Raw genomic sequence first — 24,229 nt, 5'->3', positions numbered from 1 at the left:
GAACGTGTGCCGGATTGACACACGAATTGGACACGTATCAGAATATCTACGATGCCTATGGCATTTTGGTTTGGTCTCCATGGATTATGATACATTCATGCTATTTCCGGGAAGTTTTGCGGAAAAATTTTGAAATAATAAAAAGGTTGAAATCAGTCAAAATCTTTCCAGAGTTGTAATTTTTAAGTGACTTTGAAAAGTAAATACCAAAAGCATTTTTAAATACGTAAGAAACAAAATACATTTTATGAAAAAATTGTCAAAATGTGTATGTATAATTGTTATTTAAAGAAAACGGCCAAAAATCGCATGATTTTTAAGAAAAATTCTAAACTAAGCCGATTTCTAAGAAGTCGGTTTCAGTAGGCATCGATCTCCAAAAAGTGAAAATTTGACACTAGTCTGAAGTTGTATTCATGTCGCCGGTTCTTTTTTCATTATAGGCAGTGTTCCAAGGTCATTAGTGCGACCCTGGTTTCATTGCAAATTTTGATCTGGTATAAGCGACACCAAATCTCCTCCTCTGCAAGTTCCAGTAAAAGAAAATCTTAAGTTTTCTTTTAGTTGTCATCTAATGTCGGCTCTTTTTGGGTCATCTGTTCAAAAGACCGATCATTGTGCAATAGTCGTGTAAAACATCTGCTTATGCCCTTTGATCCTGGGACATTAATTACAGCAAAGCATTAATAGCAACTACCTATTTGTGCTCAGTGCAACTGCTCTAATTATAAATGTCTTCTTGTCTGCAGGCTGTTCAGGATTGAAACTTGTCAATGAAGCTTTGGTTGTAACTTTAGTCCTGCTGCCACCAAACTATAACCTCATTCTTTGTAATTTGTCCAAGCAGAGCTGAGTTTAGCCAAAATACTAAAGCTATCTTTAAATACCAGATATTCCTTTATGTTCTTCTGCACAGCTCAAAAACTTTTGAGCATTCGGTTTACCCTTAGGTCAACATTTATATTCCTTATCAGTTTCCTGACTAACTGGAAAGGGGTTTGTTGTTGCCCTCGAACTAGAAGTACCTCCGAAATCGAACAAACTGATTACATTGGTACATTTTTCGAGACAAATTTATTTCTACTACAACTTAAAGGAGATGTCTAAACTATTGTCTTACCCTAGACGTTATATTTCACGACCCGTGACTATGTTTATTGGGCACTTGGCTTTTTACAACCTAAAACGAACGGTTGTAGATCACTTGCAAAACGGCCACTTTGCGGGCTTTGGTGGTGTAACTGATGAGGCGACCATTGTACGCCTTTTGAAGAATCCCGCTATAATTAATAATCCAGCTGTTGAGCTTGTGTATAATTTATTGAAAGATCTTCCCAATGCCGTTTGATTTTAACAAATTTTTCCGAGGTCTTAGTAACGAATTTTACTTATTTCGAGGCGTTAAATTCTTATTTGCCATCATAATCTAACGTCGTTTATGGTATCATAAGTTGAGAATTGATTATAATAATAATTATTTACATGAACTAAACAACGGAAATGATATGAGAAAACGTTGCTTAAACATTTTACGTTGCATACTTTAAGGGACAATCCTTACCTATTTAAATTACTACCTTCAAAAGATATGAAAGAAAGATTGAAGACATCATGTAGCCTTTGAGATGAACCTGCGACAAGTTAAGACATTGTAGACTTTCCACAAATTGAAGACATTCCACTGCTTGGTGTGTCTCAATTTGCGCGAATGTGATGGCCCTTTGGCATTTTACCACTACAAAGCTACACTTAAAATCAAATTAATACGCACAACTCAGCGTAATTGAATGAATGCTCGCACTGAAAAAGAAGAAAACGAAATAACAGCATAAACTACAGAAGAAAATAAAATAAAGAAAGTAGCAGAAGCACAGTGAAAAGGAGATGAACGGGGGCGGAAAGTTTTCTTTTCAATTAAACACGTATCTAAACAAAAAGTACTTGGAAAATCAGTTGGAGTTGAGTGGAAACCGAAGCAAATTCAACTAAAGCAAGACAAATGGTGCTGACACGCCCACTACTCAAGACAGCAGTGTCGAAAATTGATGGTTAACGCCCCCTTAGCAGGAACTACTATATACATACTTAGTAGTTGAAAACTAAATACAGAATGTTATAAGCACTGAGGAAGAAGGTTAAGAATAAGGAAAGCGGAGAAAGCCTGAAAAGAATTGAAAGAAGTAGACAAGGAAGAGGAAGCAGCGTGTTCAAAGCAGGCTTGAGTACGGGAAGTAGCCGCTGGCAAATTAAAGATTTCTTCCCCACTCACAAGCAACCAACTGCATGCAGTAACTGATACCGTAGCAACGTAACAAAAGCATAAACAACAACGGCATAAAGAACAACAATCACTACAAGCGAAAAGCAGCAACAATGACACCACATGCAGCGCTAAAAAGGGGGAGAGTGCGAATAGCTGCTTGCAACACATTTTCTACAGCTGACTACACTCTGCAGCAAGGTTCAAGGATATGTCTGCAGCCCGCAGGTTATATGTGGATTCACCAACCATTGACATTGGCGGCATTGACGCAAAAATGCCGGCGCGAAGCACACGAACAACGACAGACAATCGCCAGAGTGTGCGACATGTAGACATGTAGGCAGACGCAGACAATCGTAGACAGTAGACCGAAAAAAGTGCAGAGCAAAATATAATAATGGAACAAAATCGGCGCATACTTAAAAGCACACACACGCACACTAGCGTTCATGCAAGGACACGTGCAGGGAGTGGTGAAAACCTTCAGGCAAACAAATGAGTTTGTATGGATGTTTGTATTGTTTGTATGTATATATGTACATACATGTGTATTGGTACGACATTCCTTTGCAACAAAAAAAAAATGTGATTCACATTTTTTCCGCTTTTTCGCTCCGCACCACCCAAATTCCCCATTCCCACCCACGGCGAGGCGCTGCGTTGAAAGAGCATAAATCACAAGGCAGCCAACAGCAAAGCGGCTGAAGGATGTGGTAAACGAGGAGCATTCATAGAAAATTTTTGGCATCTTCACTTTGGCGCACAAGCAGTTAATGTACATATATTGCTTGAAGGTATCCCTGCCGTAAAAATGTAGAGATAGTCTGGCAAAGCGCTAGTTCCGTCCTACAAATTTCAGAACTGTCTCTGAACTACTGCAGAACGGCTGCGGATCGGGGCTGTTGAAACTCGCTGTGTGCTGGTTGCGCTGTCGTCAAAGTTTCTCACATTTAGCATGTGAAAACTTAGAAGTAAAGGAACAAGTTCTCACGAATCTAACATAGTTTGTCGTGCGATCAAATCGCTTTGGAGGCAATTGTGTGCAGTAAAAATTCAAGGAAAAATTATGAAAATAACATAAATAAAATAAGAATAAAAGAAAATAAAGAAGAGTTGATTGCAAGATTTGATTACACAGAAGTGAAATATTAATAAGAGCTTATAAAAAATCGAAAAAAATATCAAAAAATCTAACCTAAAAAATTGTTTCTCATACAAAAACATATTGTCCCAGATCTGTCCAAAATGGAACCAGTTCAGAACGAGTTCAAAAGTTCTGCAGAGGGGGCAACTGCCACTTCTTTGGACATCGCTATGTTAAAAAAAAAACGTTGATATCATTGATTTGGGATGGATTGCTTCGGCTCGAGTTCCGAACCAGTTTAATTTGCTGCAGGGTATTTTCATATACACAAACATGTATAGATGCATAAAGTAACATATGTATGTACATACGCGATTTGTTTTTTTTTTTCTTTGTATCGTCTTAATATGTTGCTGCATAAATAAGCGAAGTATTCCTTTTCATTCTTGTGGCCATTTTAACCGGCCGGCATCTCTTTTTTATTGATTTTCAAGGCATTCAATGTTTCTTGGCTGATCTGCTTCCAGTCTCCATTGCTAACTGCACTACCATTTTATTATGAATTTAAATTTGCTCATCGTGTTCTTATTTGCTTTCTGCTTTTCAAAGCTATCTTTGTGCTTTTTTGTTCGTGTATTTCGCTTGGCATCCAATAACAGCCGGAAGAAAGCAAAAGTTTCTTCGGACCACAGCAGAAAACTCATTTTTTTTTATACATATGTACATATACTATAGGTATATAGATAATACATATATGTGTATGATTAAACGCGTGAATTTGTGCATGGCTATAAGTTCATGTAAATATATAAAAAAAATAGCCAAAAACATGTTCAAGTGTTTTTCGTTGCCGTGCATTAAAATTTTGTTTCTTTCGAACACTTGTAAGAATAGTTGCTTGTCTTTTCCTCGCATCTCCTATGAAGTATTTACCTAGGAGGGTATCTAAATTTCAATAGCTAAAGTTAAATTGCTTAAAATAATTGAAAAGGTGTAAACATGCTTGGCTGCATTGCCTTATTCATCTAAGGGCAAGCCTAAACCTAGACACCACCTCAAACTACACGCATTTTAGTCAAAATTGTTTTCAAGATAAATAAATAAAATAAAAAATCTTTTTAATATACCGCGCTTTTATAAATGGACTAAAAAGTAGAAAATAATATTTCTCAGTCCCATAGAATTCGTTTTGATAACTTTTGATTTTGAAATTTTAGCAAAAGTCATTATAAAAAATGTATGAAATTGAAAACGAAAAATGTGGAGCGCATGCAATACGAATAAATAAATTTAATTGACAATAGTCGAACTACATAACATAGACCTAAAATTTCTACTGAATGAATAACGGTCGCTACAAATCGATCTCAAATTTTGTACTTGTTTAGTCCATTTATAAAAGCGTGGTATATTAAAAAGATTTTTTATTTTATTTATTTTCTACTTTTTAGTCTTGTCTGTATAAAATTTTGCAATAGCTATTAAAATAGTTCAATGATATTAATAGATTGGTGCATATATGTATGTACATACATACGAGCACCAATTAATTTCATTTAAAGAAAAGGCGCTCAGTCCTTTTCCGCTGTAGCGTATGTAGTGCATATTTTTAGGCGGAATATATACCTACTTGCGGCGAGGCGACATCTAACTCCAGAGTTTTGATATGATACATAGACGAGGTTGATATCTATACAAGGTTGTATAGAAACTTTGCCATAATACATTTGCTATAAATGGTGTCTGGACACACAACATTGTAAGTATGGGTGAATTCCAAAACGTCAAAATACAAAGCATCAGTCTCTTTTATTTCTAGACCTCAATAGATTTTAATGCCAAATGTGCGCAACCACGGTTAGATGCTAGCTTTCTACTTAGTTGCGCAAGTTAGGCTTCTTCTCCTAGTGTGGTTTAGAAATAAAAGAGACTGATGCTTTGTATTTTGACGTTTTGGAACGCACCCTATATAAAAGCGTTGTAAAATATGCCAGCTTAGTGCAATAAGCACTGAATATGTTTTAATACTGCCCCAGTTTTGGACTTAAATACAAGGAGACCTATACAGTTTCCGACCAGAGAAGAATGGAACTATGAGCTGAGAGTAACCTATGATGGTACATCCATCTACACTGATAGCAAGGTTTCAGGTCAAGAATTGATTATCTTCTGGGCCATCCCAGCGTCAGTCGGTACTTAATTACCATACATAGCAAAACCGAAGACAGAACGGAGACAACTAAGCAGATGGCCAATCAATTTAGAAAAAATATAAATAAATAACCTCAAGATCATTATGGCCGCGGTTAAATATGAAAAAGACAGAAGGCCTTCTGAAATTTAACATATCTGTTGTAGAACTTCTTACCGACGCCTTCACGGAGCACTGTGCTATTGCATCAATGCTCCAACGATGGCGAATACCAACGAGTTCTCTCTGCAGATAAATTTTATTATCCATTGACCTTAAAGTCTTTAATTCCTTTAGTACTGGTTGAGAGGGGAGTATGTTCTAGAGATGCTAACTAACTCCAAATTAGCTAGTTTTAGCTCACCCGCGTAAACATGGATGGATCGTCTCATCCTGACCGAATCCGACCACCATTCTTTTCTTTGGAAAGTCGGCTAAAGAATTTGATATTGAAACTGTGGGTCGGATGCGTGTAGCCGGTTGTATGAAATTCCGTAAGCCCGGCCAACAGTTTAAGCTTCAATTATATGCGTTATGACTTATAATTGTAATAATAGCCGAGCTTCTCCTCGGATTTGTGATGTTTACTGTTGTACAGTTTTACGCCGACTCCGAACGGCGATTGTATTTTTTATGAGAAGCTATTTTTCATGGCAGAAATACACTCGAGGTTTGCCATTGCCTACCGAGCGCCGACCGCTATTAGAAAAAAACTTTATTTGTGTTTTTTTTTTTTGTTCAATTGAACCTGGCTTGGACCTAGTCCCTGCGGAATGAAAGCGCGCACTGCTAACCACTGCACCACAGCGGCCGCCGTTATGATCAACAACACTCAAAAACCTTAACTTTCGAGATACATATGATCATTAAAATTTCGAGAGTTGAGATTCAGTTTTTTTCATCAAGTGGGCTTTTCTCGAGACAGCCTCATGCTTCTTATCTTTGAGTTAAAAATTAGTTAAGCAAGTAGTGTACCCTAAAGTATGCAATAAAGGGTGCCTGAGCAACTTGTGTTATTTGTTTATCATCTTACTGTCCCAACTGAGAAAATATTCTGAAATTCCCTACCGAGCAATTCAATAATACAAAGTCGCAATCTCAAATGCACCTAGGAAGGTTCTCCAATATAATAGTAATCGGGTCTTTCCCCGCTTTTGGCATCACGGTTTTTGTCATCGACCTTTATCGGAAATACATCGAAATTCACAATTTTGAAACGAAAATAGTAGCGACATAAAAATATTCATTATTTAATTGTTAAGAACTAAATTGAAACGATTGTTGATAACTTGTCTTCGCCGGTTCAATATACTTGTATTCCAAGTATGTATGTGAATTTATGAACGAAGCGACTATAAAAACGACAACGCCATTGGAAATAGGCCCGAATATTGTGTTATATTATTCTGATAAATTATTTCATTTCGACGCTCTGGGTTGATTGATAAGAACCTTTAGGTCACATAAGTCACATAAGTAAGTATACTGCTTTTACTTTTCAAAACTTAATGGAAATCTTATTTTCCTTGTGCCTCCAATGGTATAATTTCTTTCAAATGCCACTTTTAACTGTTAATAAAAGCCAGCGTTCATTTATCTTTCATAACTTCTCAACTCTCTTCTCTTGTGTCACCTTTTTTTAAAGGTCCGTTTGTTTGCTTTTCATTTCACCTTTCCTCTTTGAAACGTGGCTCAATTGAGGCTTGCAAAATATTTTGCACCCCAAGCAATCATATACAACAAGCAAACAAATAAACGCTCAAAGCTTTATGATAGCACTTACTCAACCACAAGACGGCATGAGTACCTGTATAGATATGTCTTTATTTTACTATTTGGATAGACAACTAAGTCAAGCGACGGTGACTTTGCCGCATTGCCATCATCAATAAGGCGACAGATAGACAGCCAAACAGGCATTCGTAGCAGTGCTAGTAAAAGGCGACAATCAGCCCAAGAGCTGCTGTGAAAAGATGACATTTGAAGCTTCACGCTTCATTCTTTTCTACTTGCTGTTGCGTTACTGAATATTTAAATTTGCATAAAGCGCACAAATACTTTTTGAAATATGAACTTTTACCAGTGCGACTGCATTAAAAAGCGGCCCCAATCCACCGATATACATGTGTATGTACATCTGATAGCGTCACTTTTCGCTTTTATGCTGCGCTGTTAGGTTTATTATTGAAATGAGAAAAAGTAAGCAGCAGGTAATCTTTTGCTTTTATTCGCATATTTTGCACATTACTCTTGCACGACTTATTTTTTACTTAAATAAAAACAACGACTTGAAAGTGAATATCAGTTAGCAGCAAATGGCATTGAAAGTGTATGTAGAGTAGCTGTTGGCAAATAGCGACGAAGTACCTAGCAAAGGCAGGTTTGTGCGCGTGTGCGCCTACAGGTAAAAGATGAAAAATTGTTTTTGCAACATTAATGCAGCAGTGGAGCGCATAAAGCGAGCTGCTTATTATAAGCAAAGAACAAAAAAAAAAACATTTTAAAAAACAAAACCAAAAAAAAAAACATTAAAAGGCGCACGTAAATCTAAGAAAAAGTGAGTGCTTCACTCTTATTTATGCCCCGCTTGTGCTCAGGTCTCAACCCCGCTCCTAACCCCAAACCCCAAACAACGCCACTTTTATGGCTTTGCTACTTAATTTTTATGCTAGACACACGGCAGCAGCCGCCACAGCAGCCACACGCTTTCCTTTTATTTGCACATTTTGCCAATGTTCGTTAAGTATGCAGTGAGCTGTCTGTATATTGCGTGCTCTGTGACTGGGCATCACGGGTCGTATGAGTAACTTGAGCAGCGACACACACAAACACAGACTGCGGTGCCCTAATGTTTGTGGCATTGCTAGTGGCTATGTGGCAGGTGTGCGAGTTTTGCTTCTTTTTTTTTGTCGTCTTCAAATAACTATGCGCCAAACAAATCATTCACTTTTGTTATTGTTGTTGCTTTTTGTTGTGTGAGCTGCTGCTATCCATGTTGTTTATTGCTTCCCGGCACATTTGCTGTGGCGTAAATTTTTGTTTACATTCTTTTGATTTTGCTTACTTGCAATGCTAACCGGCTTCTGCTTGCTTGCTTGTTTCCGATTTCGCATAGCCATTTTTTAAGCTGATACTTTTTTTGTGTACATATTTATTTATATGCATGTATATAGTTATGTATTACACATTCACTTCCGTTTGTTGTATTTTTAGGTTTGTATTTAACTCCTCAATTCTTTGACTTTTCCTATTGGTATGCCTAGAATTTTTATTATGCCCATGCAAGACCTTTTCTTTTCCTTTGGAAATACTTTGTATTATGTTCATATCGCACACCTAGAAGATCTAAGCAGCGATCAATCATAGGACTTGTCTCCAATTAATGAAAATATTTCTTCAAGATTATATATATTAACTAAAAAACTACTGTTATCTCTGTTTTTGTTTTAATTAAGTTGAATCTGAATGATCCACAAGCAGTTATATTACCGGATCTGCCGACGAATTGCCTTATTCTGTATATTTATCGATTTTTCTATCGGAGTATTTATCGATATATGTATTTATCGATTTTGTTATCGACATATTTATCGATTTTTTATCCATATATCTATTATATCTATGTATTTACTATATAGATAAATATGTCTATATATGGATTTAATATCGATAAGTTTACCGATTTTTTATATTTTTTTTTAGATCTATGTGCGATATGTATATTTATGTGCATATGTTTCGACGAATTGCCTTGTTCTATATATTGTCGTTTTTCCTATCAAAGTATTTATCGATTTTATAATCGATATATTTATTAATCGATTTTGTTATCGACATATTTATCGACTTTTTTATCCATATATCTATGTATTTACTATATAGAAAAATATATATATATATATATATGGATTTAATTATCGATAAGTTTACCGATTTTTCATTGGCGCATTTATCGATATTAGTATGGGTGTACTTTTTGATACGTCCTTCAGCATTTGTTGTCTGATAGTTTCGTTTGAAAAATGTTCGCAAGCTAACGTTTCTGTAGAAAATACTTGTCTAACCGTCCGCATTTTAAACGGTTATCTAATGGCGCATTTTAAAAAATTAGCCGCACTGTTACTGCATGGAAACGCTATACACGAACAAATAAGCCCACCAATTTGGCTCAAACCGTGAAATTTTTGGATATATTTTACTTCAAAACGCACCTTATTTTTCAAGTCGGCACAAGGTGCCAAAAGGCACTTTTGAGAAATAGTTAAATATATGATATTGTTAAACATTGCGTGTGCTACTTTTCCACGAACTAAAATGTTCTAGTTTTGTGAAGCTTATTCAACGTGGTTCTTATTTTATTTCAAAATGGAAAAAAGAAAATTAATGTTCAATATATTAAAAATAATGGCATCTTATTTGGCACTTGCATTTTTCTATTTGGGGCTTTTTTATCCCCAATATGGCACTTCATAGCTAAGTATAGTTGGCAGCCTGGCTATTTAATAATATTGCATAAAGTAGGGCAGCTTGAAACAACCAATATTTTCGACTTTTGATATTATCGAAAAAAAAACTAAATTACCAGTTTTGCATCGTAAAAAGCTTGTGGATCTCCGCTTCCTAAAAGTCCACTTTCTTCGTATTCAGGTTTATGTTCCTCGCTTTTTTGTTTGGGATTGATTTCGACCTGCCCACGTTACTGCATATTCCGACGCTTTATCCTTCAATGCTTTACATACGTTTCTTCTCTCCAGCCGACATTGGTCACCTCCGCAGGTAAGGGTAAGTGATCTGACGGCGACCGGTGAATGCGCTGATAAGTCGCGCGATGATTACTAGCAATGCTGAGAGTACTGGTGGCGAACAGTGAATGCGCTGGTGGATGGCCCGAGGCTCTCGGGAACGGCGTAATAACTAAGAGGATTGATCTGTAGAGGATTGAAAGTAATAGAAAGAGTGGTGGCCAGTATTGGATACAAACGCTCACTCAAGGATGGTGATAATCCCGACTTTGCAGTGTAACTAGACTAACGGTAAATAAGCTTTTGAGCAATGTCAGCAAAGAAACCATTCTCTAGAAAAATTTATTTGTGGGATTTTCATAATAGATACCAATAATTTTCAGTTTGATTTTAAATGCTTTCGATTATCAATTTCCAATTCGCGGCATTAATGTTGACTATTCAAATCTCTCTCACCGCAAAATTAATGTCGCTGTCCGAGTGTCAAAACAGTTTGTCTTCGTTCAGACGCGACAAGGCTTGCTTTCAAGACTGTACGTTTGTAAGCGAAAGAGGTGAGCAAGGAGTGGAAGAGTACAGATACTTCCGTGCCATCAAATCGTTTCACGTTTGCTTGCCCTGCTTTTGACATTTTCGTTGCGTTTGACATTTCTCATATTAAATGAAGATAAGAACCAAAAATTTAGTTCAATAAAAGTATACGCTTGTGAAAGCCAATGAAAACATAAAAAATGTCTTCTTCTTCTTTTTCTTTGGCTCCGTAACCGCCTAAGCGATTTTGGCAGAGTTCAACAAAGCCCGTCAGTTGTTCGACTTCTGTGCCAACTGACGCCAATTGGAAATACCAAGCCTTGGTCTTTCTATTGTAGTGGAGGCCTACCTCTTCCTCTGCTACCACCAGCAGGTTCCGAGTTGAATATTTTCAGAAAATTTATTTATGCAAAATCCTACTTTGTATACTCATTAACCCTCTAGGAGCGTCACCAGAAACTAACAGATTCTGTTTTATGACTTTTTCGGGGTTTTACATACTGTTTTTAATTTATTGGTATTCCATTCCTTAATCAAAGTTAATGTGAAAAGTTGCTTTAATTAAAATTTCGATTTGACAGTAAACTTATATAACAAAATAACACTAAAAATTTATTTATTTCATAATGCAATTTAGAATTAGTTTAAAGTGGAAATTTAAATGTAAAAACAAGAAACAAGAAAGGTTTCAAATAAACATTTATCTATTTATCCAAAACTTCAGCTCTTATCTTCTATTTGATATCTTTGACGTGGCACCTTGCTTAAATTAAACAACCAATAAACAATGTAAATCAACTGTCTACAAAAAACAATCCGCACTGCCAAAACATTTATCATAAAGAAAAGCAGTCGGGCGACATTTCCGCCAACAGTGAGTGACAGACAGACAGAAACGTTTACAGGAGAAGGGTTCCTTTACGCATAGATATATCGCGTTTCACTGTTACACCATTAATTTTAAACTTTTATCTTTCAAAATTCACTTTTTTTGCTTGCTTTGTGTGACAAGCTGTTTTACCTTTTTTTCTAATTCATAGATAACTATGTATTTACGAATGCATAAACGTACATGCAAGTATGTATCCACGCATTTATATCACTTCGTTTTTTTAAATGAAAATTTAAACTGCCGCAATTCGAAATGAAAAAAATGAAAAATGGTCACTTCAAACCAGAAGGGTGCTCGCATAGCAAAAATCGCGTTAGTGGTGGGCTCGCGTTGTCTGCAGAAAAAATATAAAAAAAACGAAAACAAATTGTCAGAAAAAACATCAAAGTGCTGCGACATGACGTACGCCAGGCGAGATTATTGAATAACGACATTCACGCACATCGAACGAGTGAATGAATGCATAAAATTGCAAGCAAATTTAATGGCATAAAAAATAAAAAAGATTAACCGCCAGCCAATTTTTAGGCATTTTTATACTTGCATTGGTGTCCTAGAATTCTTCCTTCATACTACGACATTTTTGTGTTTCATTTCATCGAATGCCGCCACCGCCTATTTTCTTCAGCCCTTTTAACTTCCTTTGCAGTGAGTTTGTTTTGTTACTGGCTGCCTAACTTATTGTTGGTGTGTTACTGAATGTATTTGTCATTGGCAACAGCTGCCCTAACATGATGGCGTTAATGACAACGCATTCATGACTTTGTCAACTTTCTTTTTTGCTGCCTTTTCCTGTCAGTTTTTCTTTGCTCCCATCGTGGTTGCATTTTTGTCAAATCAAAACATTTTCACTTCTTTTTGCCGATTGCTTTTACTTACAAAAGGTTGTTGAAATGTGCAGTGATGCTTGCGAAAATTTCCAAAAAAAAAATACACTTATTCTTCTACAACTCTCATTAACACTGTTAGTATTTGGCGGCTGGCATCCTAAGCCCCAAACTTCTGATTGCGGCAACCCCTAATTTTGGCAAGTGAGCAAATTTTTCCAGTTTTTTGCTACTTCTTTGTCACTGGCTGCTTTGCAGTTATCGTATCTCCTTTTATTACATTATTGGCGAACAGTTAAGCGGATTATATCTAGCTGCTTATCCTGACTCTTCTTACCCCTCTCGCTTAAAATCGGCAAAAGTTATTCTTTTATTTATATTAGTTCTCTGAACCAAGTAACTGCCGAGCGTCAAAGAATTGTTCTATAGCACAGAGCCATTTTTGCAAAACACTACAGTTATCTGCTGAGTAAATCCGAAATTTAGGAAAATCGAATTCTTTCGGAGACTACTATCCTCGGTTGGAGCCCGAAAGATTATTTACAGCCTGCCATGATAGGCCGAATTCGGCTCTGACTCCTCCGCACCTCTTCAATAGAAGAACTAGGCAAACACTTTACAATCTCGTCTACTGGAAAAAGAGCAGGTTCAGCTGTTCGAGAACCTTGAAGGCAGGCATTTCATTGATGAGTGCTCAGCGCGACTGACGCGATTTGAATTGCACCTATCTCTTACGCTTAAATTCCCAGATAGAAGTAGTTAATACTAGCGAATGGTGAGGTTTAAAAACCACCTATTCACAATTCTGAAGGCACGAAGCTGGAAGAAACTGGAAGCCTCAACCTTTTTAACTGACTTCAAAAACAGGAGGAAGTTATCAATTCGTCGCATGTCACCGCATAACTTTTGACCTCGTCAATTTCTATAAATCTTTTTTTTTTTTAACTCTTTAAGCGACGAAAATTTCAAGAGCCTTGTAGCCAAGAGTGCCAAAGAAAATTTATTTTTGGTTTTTGTTTTTAAAAATAAAAATTTATTGAATATGAATTATAACTTAAAAAAATTTAAAACAAATTTAAATTAAAAAAGAATAAATAAAAAATAATATGTATAATGAAAAATTAAAAAGCAAAAATAAAATAAAATAAAAAGATTAAACTCAGGTGGTACAAATTATATATTTATATTAAATCTTTGCTACTCATAGAATGGAGGAAAATATATAATAACCTTCGCGCAACACCTCAAACATATGAGATTAAAATTCTGCTGCGGAAAGGGTTAAAAGAAATATGGTACCTCAGAGGTTGTCCCATACTAATTTGGTATAGATTCGATCATTGGATCATGAAAAAATTAGCGGAACCCTTAAGTTTGTATATGAGAATTGAAGTGGGCTTTGGTTTTTTGCTTAAATATTACTTGTGTGACAACTATTCGTCGAAAACTAGTGCGCAGTTTTCTCGATCTTCCAAAATCGATGTCCATAGAAATAATACTTCAGCAGCTCATAGCCCAGTTTGATTAAAGGTGAGATGGTCTTCCATACGATTCCTAGATGGGGTCGAAAATTTTAGGCTAGGAACTGAGATCAAAAACATCATGATCTACTCACCACGCTTACTTTTTTCCTTGAGAAGGTTGATGAAAAGTTCATATGCATTTTGTTTGATCCCTTCAAGTTAAAATGTCGCTAGGAAAAGTCCAGTTTATGCCATGGGTTTTCTTCTTTCTTCGGCTTTCTTTGATAGTGTCTTGTCTCAGCACACAGCAGATTTACTAAGGACCAAAGATGCCAATGTCTAAGAACTCTGATATTTTTACACCGTCTGTGTAGGTAGCTACCCACAGTTCCCACTTTGAATCGTCTCTCTAGGAGAAAGAGATGTAGGATCCAAAATATGAATTCGCGACTAAGAAAGAGAGTTTGTGGGAACTTGGAGCTAAGTATCTACATATTCCCAAACCTCTCACAAACAATGTTCAGTAAAGTATGTTTAGTCACTTATTTGGGATTTGGAGTGACGTCGCGCAAATACTCTTTCCTAATTTAGAAACTCCTGAGATCGGATTTATCGTCATTTTTAATTTAGAGTTGTTTCTTTATTAAAAGTCTTCACACCACGGGTAACAACGCTCTCTGCTGTAGGTAATTCTAGTTTTGGTTCCCACTTGAAATATTCTGCATATAACTACGGCTTCAGCAACTGCGGGTTTTCATTTGACCGTAAGCTAGAGCTGGTTACGGGTTACATAAATACGTCCATAAAACAACTATATCACATGCCTTTTGGGCCGTTTTCCCACCAAAATTCTATGTGAGTAAAAAATTTAATGCCTGTCCTTGCAAAAGTGAATGACGTTGCGGAAGGCCGAACGCGTCGATATCAGTTCTGCCATTTTAGCAAAAAAATCATCGCAAGCAGCTCTTAGTAAATTTAATTGGAGTTTTTGTTCATCGAAACAACCGTCTCATTCAGAGAGAATTTTCTAATGTTCTCTTGTGAAAAATGGATTTCAATTCCAATAAGGCCAATATGCAGGATCATCTAACTTTATCTTTACATTGGGTGGTGGAATAAGAATATGTATGTTCCATCTCTTAACCTAACGCCGGACTGGCATGGTAAAACTCGGTACCATCCTAATCAACACTTCCCTACAAGGGCCGCTGCACAGTTTGCACTCCTCTTGACGAAAACGCACAAGAAACAGCCGAGAACCTTCTGTGCATTTGCACAGTTTAAGGGGGCCAGGAGGTCCGCTTAAGGTGACAAAAAAACTCGCAATTTTGTTGATTGGTTTGATATAAAAACATTAATTTGTGATTTTAAAACGGTACGAGTTTTTCGTCGCAACTAAAACGCGGAATTCATAGTACTTTACCTTACCAATGACTTCCACAAAAAGTCGTCACTTTCTCTTAGCCTTAATATTATGTGTGACTATATTTTAAATCTAAACTTTTATAATAAATATTAAGCAAAATATTATATTGCCCTTAAAACATATTTTCTTAGAAATATTTACCCTCAATGGCTTACACCCACTTATCCCATTAGAATTACATAAAATCCCACTTAAACTTAACAAGCCAAAAATTTTTTTTACACACACACACACACACACACAGCCATCACTCATCATACGCTTTCGCTTTTCATCTTTCCAGTCACGTACATCTCTGGTCTCCAGTTCGGATGGTGGCATTTTGGCCGAAGGCGAAACCTCGAGCGAAACATCACGCGGCACCGACGAATGCCCGCCCTGTGATTTGGGCCTGATGGAGCGTCTGCTGCTGACACATCCTGTATGGTTTTTACCCGGCATCCAACGATCCGGTGCAGTGCATTTTCTGCAAGGCAAAGAGGAGGGGGTAAGTACGCACTCACAAAGCAAATTTTTGAAATAAAATAAAAAATAAAAACATGTGAAAAACAATGCAAATATGTGCGCCATGAAAAACGGAAACTGCACAACAATGTGTACAAACAATTTTTAATTAGCCAAATACTTTTGTGATTGGGGGGGTGTGCAGAGAGTTGGCTGCTGGCATATTGCGCTTTATGTTAAGAGTCTAAAAATAAACAGTGTTTAAAACGCTGCCTTAAAAAGTTGTGAAAAAATGTCAAAGCACTTTTATGTTGCTGCCTGCTGCAGCTGGTCCAACCGCTACATGCAGCGTACTGCCGCCTCGACAAAGCCCACCAAAGCTGCAATGTGGCATTTGCGCTAATTCATATTCACATGTATGTGTATGTGTGTATTTGTTTGTTTGTATGTTGGCAATTTTTGTCGAAAATTTATTAACGAACTGTCAGGCAGACAAAGGCAATCATGCCAGCTTCAAAGCACAAAGGCAAATTAGTTTGGATGGCTTTGGTGTGCAAAAAATATATTTTAAGAACTTATACGAAGTGCAAGCACACCAGCAGCGGCATCAATAACTGCAACAACCATTGAAGCAACAAATTATTATGTACTGCATATGACAGCAAAAGCCACAAAGTCTTTGTCTAGAATGCACAGGATTTATGTGTATAATAATCTGCAGGCGGAATATTTATATTTTTGCACTGTTAGTATTTATTACTTTTTTCTAAACTCAAAAAAATATTTTAGAGTTTTAGTTAGATAAGGTATAGGTGAAAAGAGTGGCTTCTAGCAGCAACCGCTAAGGCTAGGACCTTATAAAGGCTAATGGTCTGATTATGGCAACTTAACTTACAGGCTCTCACTTAAAAATTCTCTTAAATGGATGTTTCTTATAATTAAACAGTCGAAACTTAACTTAGTGCCACATCGAATTTTTTTTTTCATTTTGCTTTTCTAAGTCCAAGTTCTGTTAAGTTAAGTTAAGTTGCCATAATCAGGCTTTAAGCCTTGGAGCAAACGAATTATATGGATATGGAAACAGGTCGATTTTGAATCTAGAACAATACGGGGTATGAAGTTAAATCCAACTCGTAGATATACTACTAAAGAACAGAGATAGGAGACTCGCAAGTGGGCTCAGCGGGCAATTAAGTCCAAAGTTTCCGACGTGCAAGCTTTGCGAATTATATCTGGAAGGATTTAGGGGTCCTTTCCAGAAAGTTAAATGGTTCCTATGTCCAACCATTTGCCGTTGAACCGGCCGTAGCTGAGATCAGTTTGTGTAAATAGTTGCTTCATGGAGAAAATAGGAATCTGGTAGGCCGCCAGTTAAAACTTGTCGTCTTCCGCAGAATAATGACCATTACTCAAACAGTTGGCTGGCCGGGGTGGAACTTTCGGCTTCTATTCCTCCACACACATATTGACTTCTGAAGTTGCGGCAGTTGAGCTCAGGGACGAATAGAGTCCAGAGAAACCAGCGTATTCCGATCAGAAGTGTTCGCCGGAATCACAAGCCATTCAGTCGAAAGGTTGGTCGAGTAATAACTCTGGAAACGAGAATTAGACCTCTGGAAAGGTAGCAAAGTTGCCAACTACCAGTAGGTTAAAGGGACTTTGGTCGTTCATACGTTACATTTTTTTTTATTCTTTAGTGGCGGATGTCTTGAATAAGCGCCTGTTCTACAATTTAAGAGAGAGTTAACCCAGCGAGCTATGAACCTCTTAACCGTATGTAAAGCTCTATAATCTAATCTAACCTTGCCCAAACAAAACTAATATGACCTTATCTATCTTCAAGTGATGATTTATATTTAAAACATGTGTTCGTTTATTTTTCGGAAAGTCTAGGAAAGCTTAACTCTTAGAGCTGTACTAAAGTGGACACAAATATGTGTATGCCTGCACTTCGACATCAGGATGTCAAACCTTAAAGTTGACCATGTTCATCGCTTTTATTTCAGCCTTAGTATCGAGAATAGCCTTTCGCTGGCTAGAATACATTATTAATCTTCTTTCTGATGCCAATTGAAAATGCCAAGTGAAGCCAAGTCCTTCTCCACCTGGTCTTTCCAACGCAGAGGAGGCCTTACTCTTCTTCTGTTAACGGCGTTGAATACTTTCAGACTCGAATACCTTTACTTTCGACAAAAAACTGTATTTTGTTACCCAACATCAACAAAGCTTTAAGCTGCACAGCTTATACAAAAATATCTATGTTTGTTTATACACTTGGAAAAAAAATTGTTTGCATAAATTGTTATCCATGTAATTAAAATGATGTCCGCAATTTGTATTGTTTTGACTAATCTCTTTTTTCTGCCTATCAGAAAGCGCGTTCAGAAAAAAAATGAATGCGCACGCCCTCTGCAATGAATCAAACGCATACAAAAGTTCGTACGAGCGTTGGATGTGGCAACAAATTTGCACGCAATTTGCTGAAATATTTGCACAAATTACAATCAATTAACGAAACAAACAATGTCGAATGCCAAACATTATACGCATGTAAAATTCCATATGCAGGAGTAAGGCATGTATGAACGGATACATGTAACACAGGATTACATATGGAAAAAATTTAGATTTCAGTGGGAAGTGATTATTTGCAATCTACAAAATTGTGTCAAGCAGGGCCTATAAATGTGACGACCTGGTAATTGCCGTTAAAGGAAAATACCCAAATACCTATTTTCACTGTCCATAAGTTACAGTGCAAGGCTCTGTTAGTAAACTATAGTCAAATTTTTGTCAAGGAATAAGACAACGACAAAAACTTAATGAAATACTTCCAGCTGCACTCCCTAATTTGGTACACAGATGGCTCAAAAACACACGAAGGCATTGGAGCTGGCATCTTTGTACTAAGACAACCATCGCAGTTACCGTGGTTGGACTCCCAAGTATATTCCAAACAGAGGTCCACGCTATCAATTTTTGCGAAGAGATTAATCTTTTGCGAAAAGATCGCAATGAAAGCATTATAACCATAAAAATTATAACTAAATGAAAACATGCCGATTTTAAATAATAGTTAGGACGCACGCATTGCCCTTCTTTTTCATTAAATCCAGTCCGCATTGGCTCTCAGGTGGGTGGAGAGACTAAACGCCTTAGCATCAAACAAAATGGCTTTCTTCGCTGAGTTTTGTGCCACAAAGGCATAGAGGGTAATGAATAGGTAGAAAGACTTGCAAGGAAGGCGGCAGCAACAAGATAAACAGGTACCGGGCTCTTTTTTCAATAGGACCACATTCCATCAAGGCAGAGCCAAGGAGAGAAGAGCGAACGAGTAGAAAAATGCACTGAAATCAAGTCACCGAGCAGAACCAGGCAAAGAAGCTACTGGGAAGATGCAATAGGAAAAGTTATAAAAACCTTATTAACCTCCTAAAGAAAAAACAAAAAATTCTATTCTTGAAAGTCACTGCAGGTTAAGAAGTTACCTACACGTACTCGTGATCTGGTCTAATGAGTTATGTGGTTACACTCAATATCGCGAAACAGCCTCTTGGATTTCGTAAGAGAGCTGCGACTGACCGAGGCGCATTGCTAAGAGCTAAGCTTCTTTCCACTTAAATTTTTTTCGAATTCTACTCGTCTATACTTTAAAGGCAAAGTGATTTCTTAAAATCGCTCTCATACGTAACATGTGATAAATATTTAAGAATTTTCTCGAAGAAGGACATAGGTAGAGTTATCATTTGTGAACTTTTGCCAGCGTAGTTAATTGAAGTGATCACATAGTGGCAGGCTGCTCACCTTCTTTTCTCAAATGCGGTTATTTCAATGTAATATTACAGATATTTAATTGAAAGTCAGTGTCTGCTATGCTTTTGTGGAATACACAAGCATACTCGAATAAAACTTATTCATAGGTGGGCAAATTCATTTGTAAGCACAAAATTCATGTCTACATCAGCAAAAACCGAAACAAAAGCCTTTTTTTCTGATTGTTTGCAAAATGTTACCACCTCCACGGTAGTAACATTAACAGTGTTGACAGCAACAACAAACCGCAGTAAAACCAGCAAACGGCAGCAGAAACAAAAACACAAAAATAAATGTACCACACCAGCAACTGTAATTATCACTGTGGCAACACTGATTGCGCCTTTTGTATTGCTTTGTTGTCCAATGGCTCATTGAAGCAGATGAATTGTATGCGAAAGAAATATTACTGGCATGCAGCGCTGCATGGACTTGGCATCATGATATATGTATATGCACATATGTATGTATGCCCATCATTGCTTTTTGTGGACAGAGATTTAATTGTCATACCAATAGGCAGGATATTTCATTAAACGCATAACGGCTGGCATTGAGTTTATTCGATTGGATTCGCTTGGCATTGATGCGGGATGCTGATAAAGAGTTGCTAAAGTTTTGCGTATGCTTTTTTTTTGTTTAACTTCAGAACATATCCACTAAAAGAGGTAGTTATTTGTTTAACAGTGTATGAATTGTCAAGCTCTTATAAAATCGACATTTACAAAGGGGTTTTTAAAAGGACCGGTCCAATGGTGCAATGGAATAAAACTAGCTGTGTGGGGGGTATTAGCATGTTTGGTATAAAACATCATTTCAAATATTCATCGTGGCTTCCCCTTGTGTCAGGGAATTCGACTAAATTGGAGCGATGGATCAATTGTGACTTAAACAAAATTTCACATTTCTCCTTCCATTCCAGCCACAGCGGTTTCGTCTTTCTGCAATTTTTGAGACTCTTCAACCTATCACTTACTAGTTTAAGATGTAGATCCCTTTAAAAAAGCTTGAAGGTAGCGAGCGGCATGCCTAAACCCTTCATGAACTGCGATAGTGTAACAGATTTTCCCTCTCTTACAAGTTTATCTGTCCTCTCGGCATACCGCTACAGTGTTTAATTGCATGTAATTGAGTCATATGTTTTGATTGCCGCCTGACTGTCTGACTAGAAGAAGATGTTGTTACAAGTGGTTGCTCCTTCTCGTAAGTATTGAACACGCTAGAGTGGTCGGCTAGGTGACCAACTATGCTGAGAAGACTCCACCTGTTTCCCAGTTTGGAACCAACAGTGTAGAAGTGTAGTGAGCCATTTTCTTCCCCTTGCCAATACCTTTATCTGGAATAGAAATTGTATAACTCTTTGCAAAGTTTAGACGCTATCTTGGCGGCCAATTCACGTCGAATCTGTGAGGGATAGCCATATTCTCAAATTTTTCTTGAGGATGTCCATTTTTGCATCCTCCGTGTACCGCGTTAGCCATTCTGCTGACACCACATGTCTTCTTTGTCCAGAGCCACCTTTTTCGAGCCCTCGAAATTGCGGTAATGGCCTCACCAATTACATTTTCAAAAATTCGTAGACCAGCGGACGCTGCTGGCCCCAAGTCAACATCAATTACTAACTACTTGTTGATATATTGATGTGTAGTGAGTCCTGTGCCTGTAAACATAGCCATTCACCTAAATGTTCACCTCTTCCCTAAAGACGATTTCTCAGCAAAACAAATTGCCTTGTCTGAGCGCATTGGCTTTAAGCTCGTAAGCAATTTGGTTTCAGCACTAAATTCGCCAAGTTTAAGTCTGCGAAAAGTAAGTTTTTGTGCCAGTTTTTAGGAGATTATTTGCTCGCGTTCTCCAGCACAATCACGCAGGTTACGGCGATCTGTCTGTTCTTTAACGTACGTGTGCTAAATTTCGGACACCAAATCTTTGAAAGTCGACTTTAAATGGCCATCGCCGTAAAATAGGCGCAACCGGTATAAGGAATTTAGGCGGCATAATTCCATCAATGGTAAATTAAGTTACGTTTTATTAGCTGTCCTCATCCAGGTCCTTAATGGCGACACACGCAGGCCTGGTGGTTCGTTGTAATGCCGTTTTGGCTCGTATTTAACTCCGACTATATACCGAGAAATATAACCAATTGTAAAGATTTCTGAAGCCTTGTAAAATGCGTAACTGTGTCAAACAGATCGTGGAAAATTATTAATGCAGTCATCTAGGCAGTGGCAGAGAAATTGCTCGAAGATCTTGATGTCCTCGTCGTACCTTCAGCTACCAAAGTAGTCGTGGGCTGGAAATTGCATTCTAATGTAATTTATCTGCATTAAACAATGACCAGTGATAACTAATGATCCCTACAGCCAGCCTAAGTCGTGGGCATACCCAGAATTGAAAGGCCCTTGATCTCTCCTTATCCGAGCTGGGATAATTGTGTAAAAGTTTGTTCTTCCACCCATATTTTGTATGTCATTTTAGCACTAAACTAAAACTTACAAAAAGCTAGTGGTACTCCCCCATCTTTGCAGGTATTTATGACCAAAAGTGGCATGCCTACCCCTTGCCAATTCATCTGCTTTGCAGTTGCCCAGTATGAGAATCTGAGAAAATAGCTGCCGCCTGCAGCCTTCGTGAATTTATGCTCCGCCTGGAACACGCTACAGTTATCAGGCAAGCGGAAGTTTAAGTATCAGTTTCCGCGCCTATACCGAGCCTATACCAAGCTACGATTTTGTCTAGAGCCGCCTGTGTATAACGAAAGGGATTCAAATGCAATGATTTCGAGTTCATTTACAAATATTTTCCGGGACGTCGTTTTTGAGAAAAAAAAGCTCTTAAATTGTGGACAAATTTCAAAAGTGCCAAAGTACTTTTTTTACTTAAGTGTTATTAAAATTATTAAAAAATGTCTGCAAAATTAAAATTTTTTATTAAATACACAGGAAATAAACAGGAATACTGGCAGTGTGAAATTTTAAATAAACTTGCCTACGTAATGTTGGAACGTATAAGAATTAAATAAAACATCTAATTAAGATGTTTTGTAAAGAAATACCTGCAAATAAAACGAGTATTGATGAAAATCCAATTCGTCTGGGGGATTCTACTAAATGTCATGAGTGATAAAAAATCCTGGAATATTAAAAATTAATTTTGATTCAATATATGATTCCAACCGAAATTATTAAACTTGCCTATATAACGCCAGAACGGATAAAAAATTAATTTAAAAATTTAATTAGGAAAATTTTCACATTGAAAACAAATAGCTGCTATCGAAGAACTGAGTTTTTTTTACTTTTGCGAAATGTTTCCACTTATTTCTGCTTAACTCATCAACATGAGCTAGAATCCATCAGAAGAATGGTATTTTGATTGATAAGCGGATTTTCTTCTGCTGGAAAACTACGTCCACGTGTTTTGTTTGTAATTCAACAGATTCTTTTCTCAAAAACTAGACATGTAAAAAATGGACTTGAAATCAGCATCAGAAAATGTATAATATGTGGTCGGTCTCGTTTTCGAAATCAAACTCGTCCAAATTTTGTTGAACTCTGCTATCAAATGCTAGAATAGGAATGGAGTAGTCTAGGCACTTAAGGGCTTTTGGACAGAATCAGTGGTAGCAGACTCCAACAAACCAGATTTGATAATTTACTGGCACCAGAAAATATCACTTCCCCGAAGAACTTTCCGAACGAAACAAAAGATTATAGTGCTTACATACCGCCCTTTTGAGATTCTGCATGACGAAAAATCAAAATAGATCTTACTTTTAGCTTGCTTCTCCTCCGTTTTTTCTAAAATGAGTACCTGTGGCGTACCTTAAAGTCCCCTCAGGCTATGTGAGGCCCATTAGGTTTAGATCACTGATGGGCACCCGCGGGCAAAGCTCTTTTAAGCTTCCTATACATTTTGTATAGGCGCATGCAGAGTAAAAGCCCTCTCTACCCATCGCTGGGTTAGGTGCAAACTTCCCAAGCTCCTCTTTCCTCTCTTTTCAAAATCCAATCATGAGAAATCTATGGAATATCAAATATTCTTGCATATTATCGGGCATTTCGCCAGTGTCCTCACAACTCTAATATCACTTACAATTGCAACAGAAAACCCACACCATCACTTACTCCACTACTAATTAAGCAGATATTTGCTATTGTATACGCTTTTAGTCCACAGCATATGTTCAAGAGCTGACACAGGAATAATTAAAAAGTGAGCCCCAAAGTATGCAGCGAAAAAAAAATATGTATTCACTGCAAGACGAGGAGCGTGCGGGATGTTAAAAGGAAGCAAGTATTACTGCAAAAAATGTCGTCCCTCATTAGGCTGACCAGACGCACAAACGATTGTGACTATTTAGCCGTAAAAAAGGCATAAAAGAAGACACAGAGTTGCAAAAGCTAAAAGCAAACAAAACGCAGCCCGGTATGAGGAATTAAAAGAGCAAACAATGATTTTTTCTGCTTGATTACTTTGCTACAAAATAGTAGAAAGTTGGAGCGATATGGGTGCGGAGGACTTTTCCATTTAATGTGAACGCTTATGCCGGC

At 37.3% G+C, this 24,229-nt stretch overlaps 1 protein-coding gene across 6 annotated transcripts in view; it reads left to right on the top strand.

The window, feature by feature from the left end:
• Window positions 1-24,229, top strand: part of LOC118748925 (protein sprint) — a 513,519-nt gene that overhangs the window by 422,265 nt on the left and 67,025 nt on the right. For all 6 annotated transcript variants that reach the window (XM_036483668.1, XM_036483667.1, XM_036483670.1 and 3 more), the window contains one exon: window positions 15,703-15,906. In XM_036483668.1, coding sequence (XP_036339561.1) covers window positions 15,703-15,906 — 204 coding nt within the window. The remainder of the gene's footprint in view (window positions 1-15,702; window positions 15,907-24,229) is intronic.

Source organism: Rhagoletis pomonella, unplaced genomic scaffold, assembly GCF_013731165.1.
Source record: "Rhagoletis pomonella isolate Grant_MI unplaced genomic scaffold, Rhpom_1.0 Rhpom_scaffold_00013, whole genome shotgun sequence".
NCBI classification, from domain to species: Eukaryota; Metazoa; Arthropoda; class Insecta; order Diptera; family Tephritidae; genus Rhagoletis; species Rhagoletis pomonella.
The sequence above is the reverse complement of the archived record's forward strand: the minus strand, read 5'-3'. Positions and strand labels throughout refer to the sequence as shown.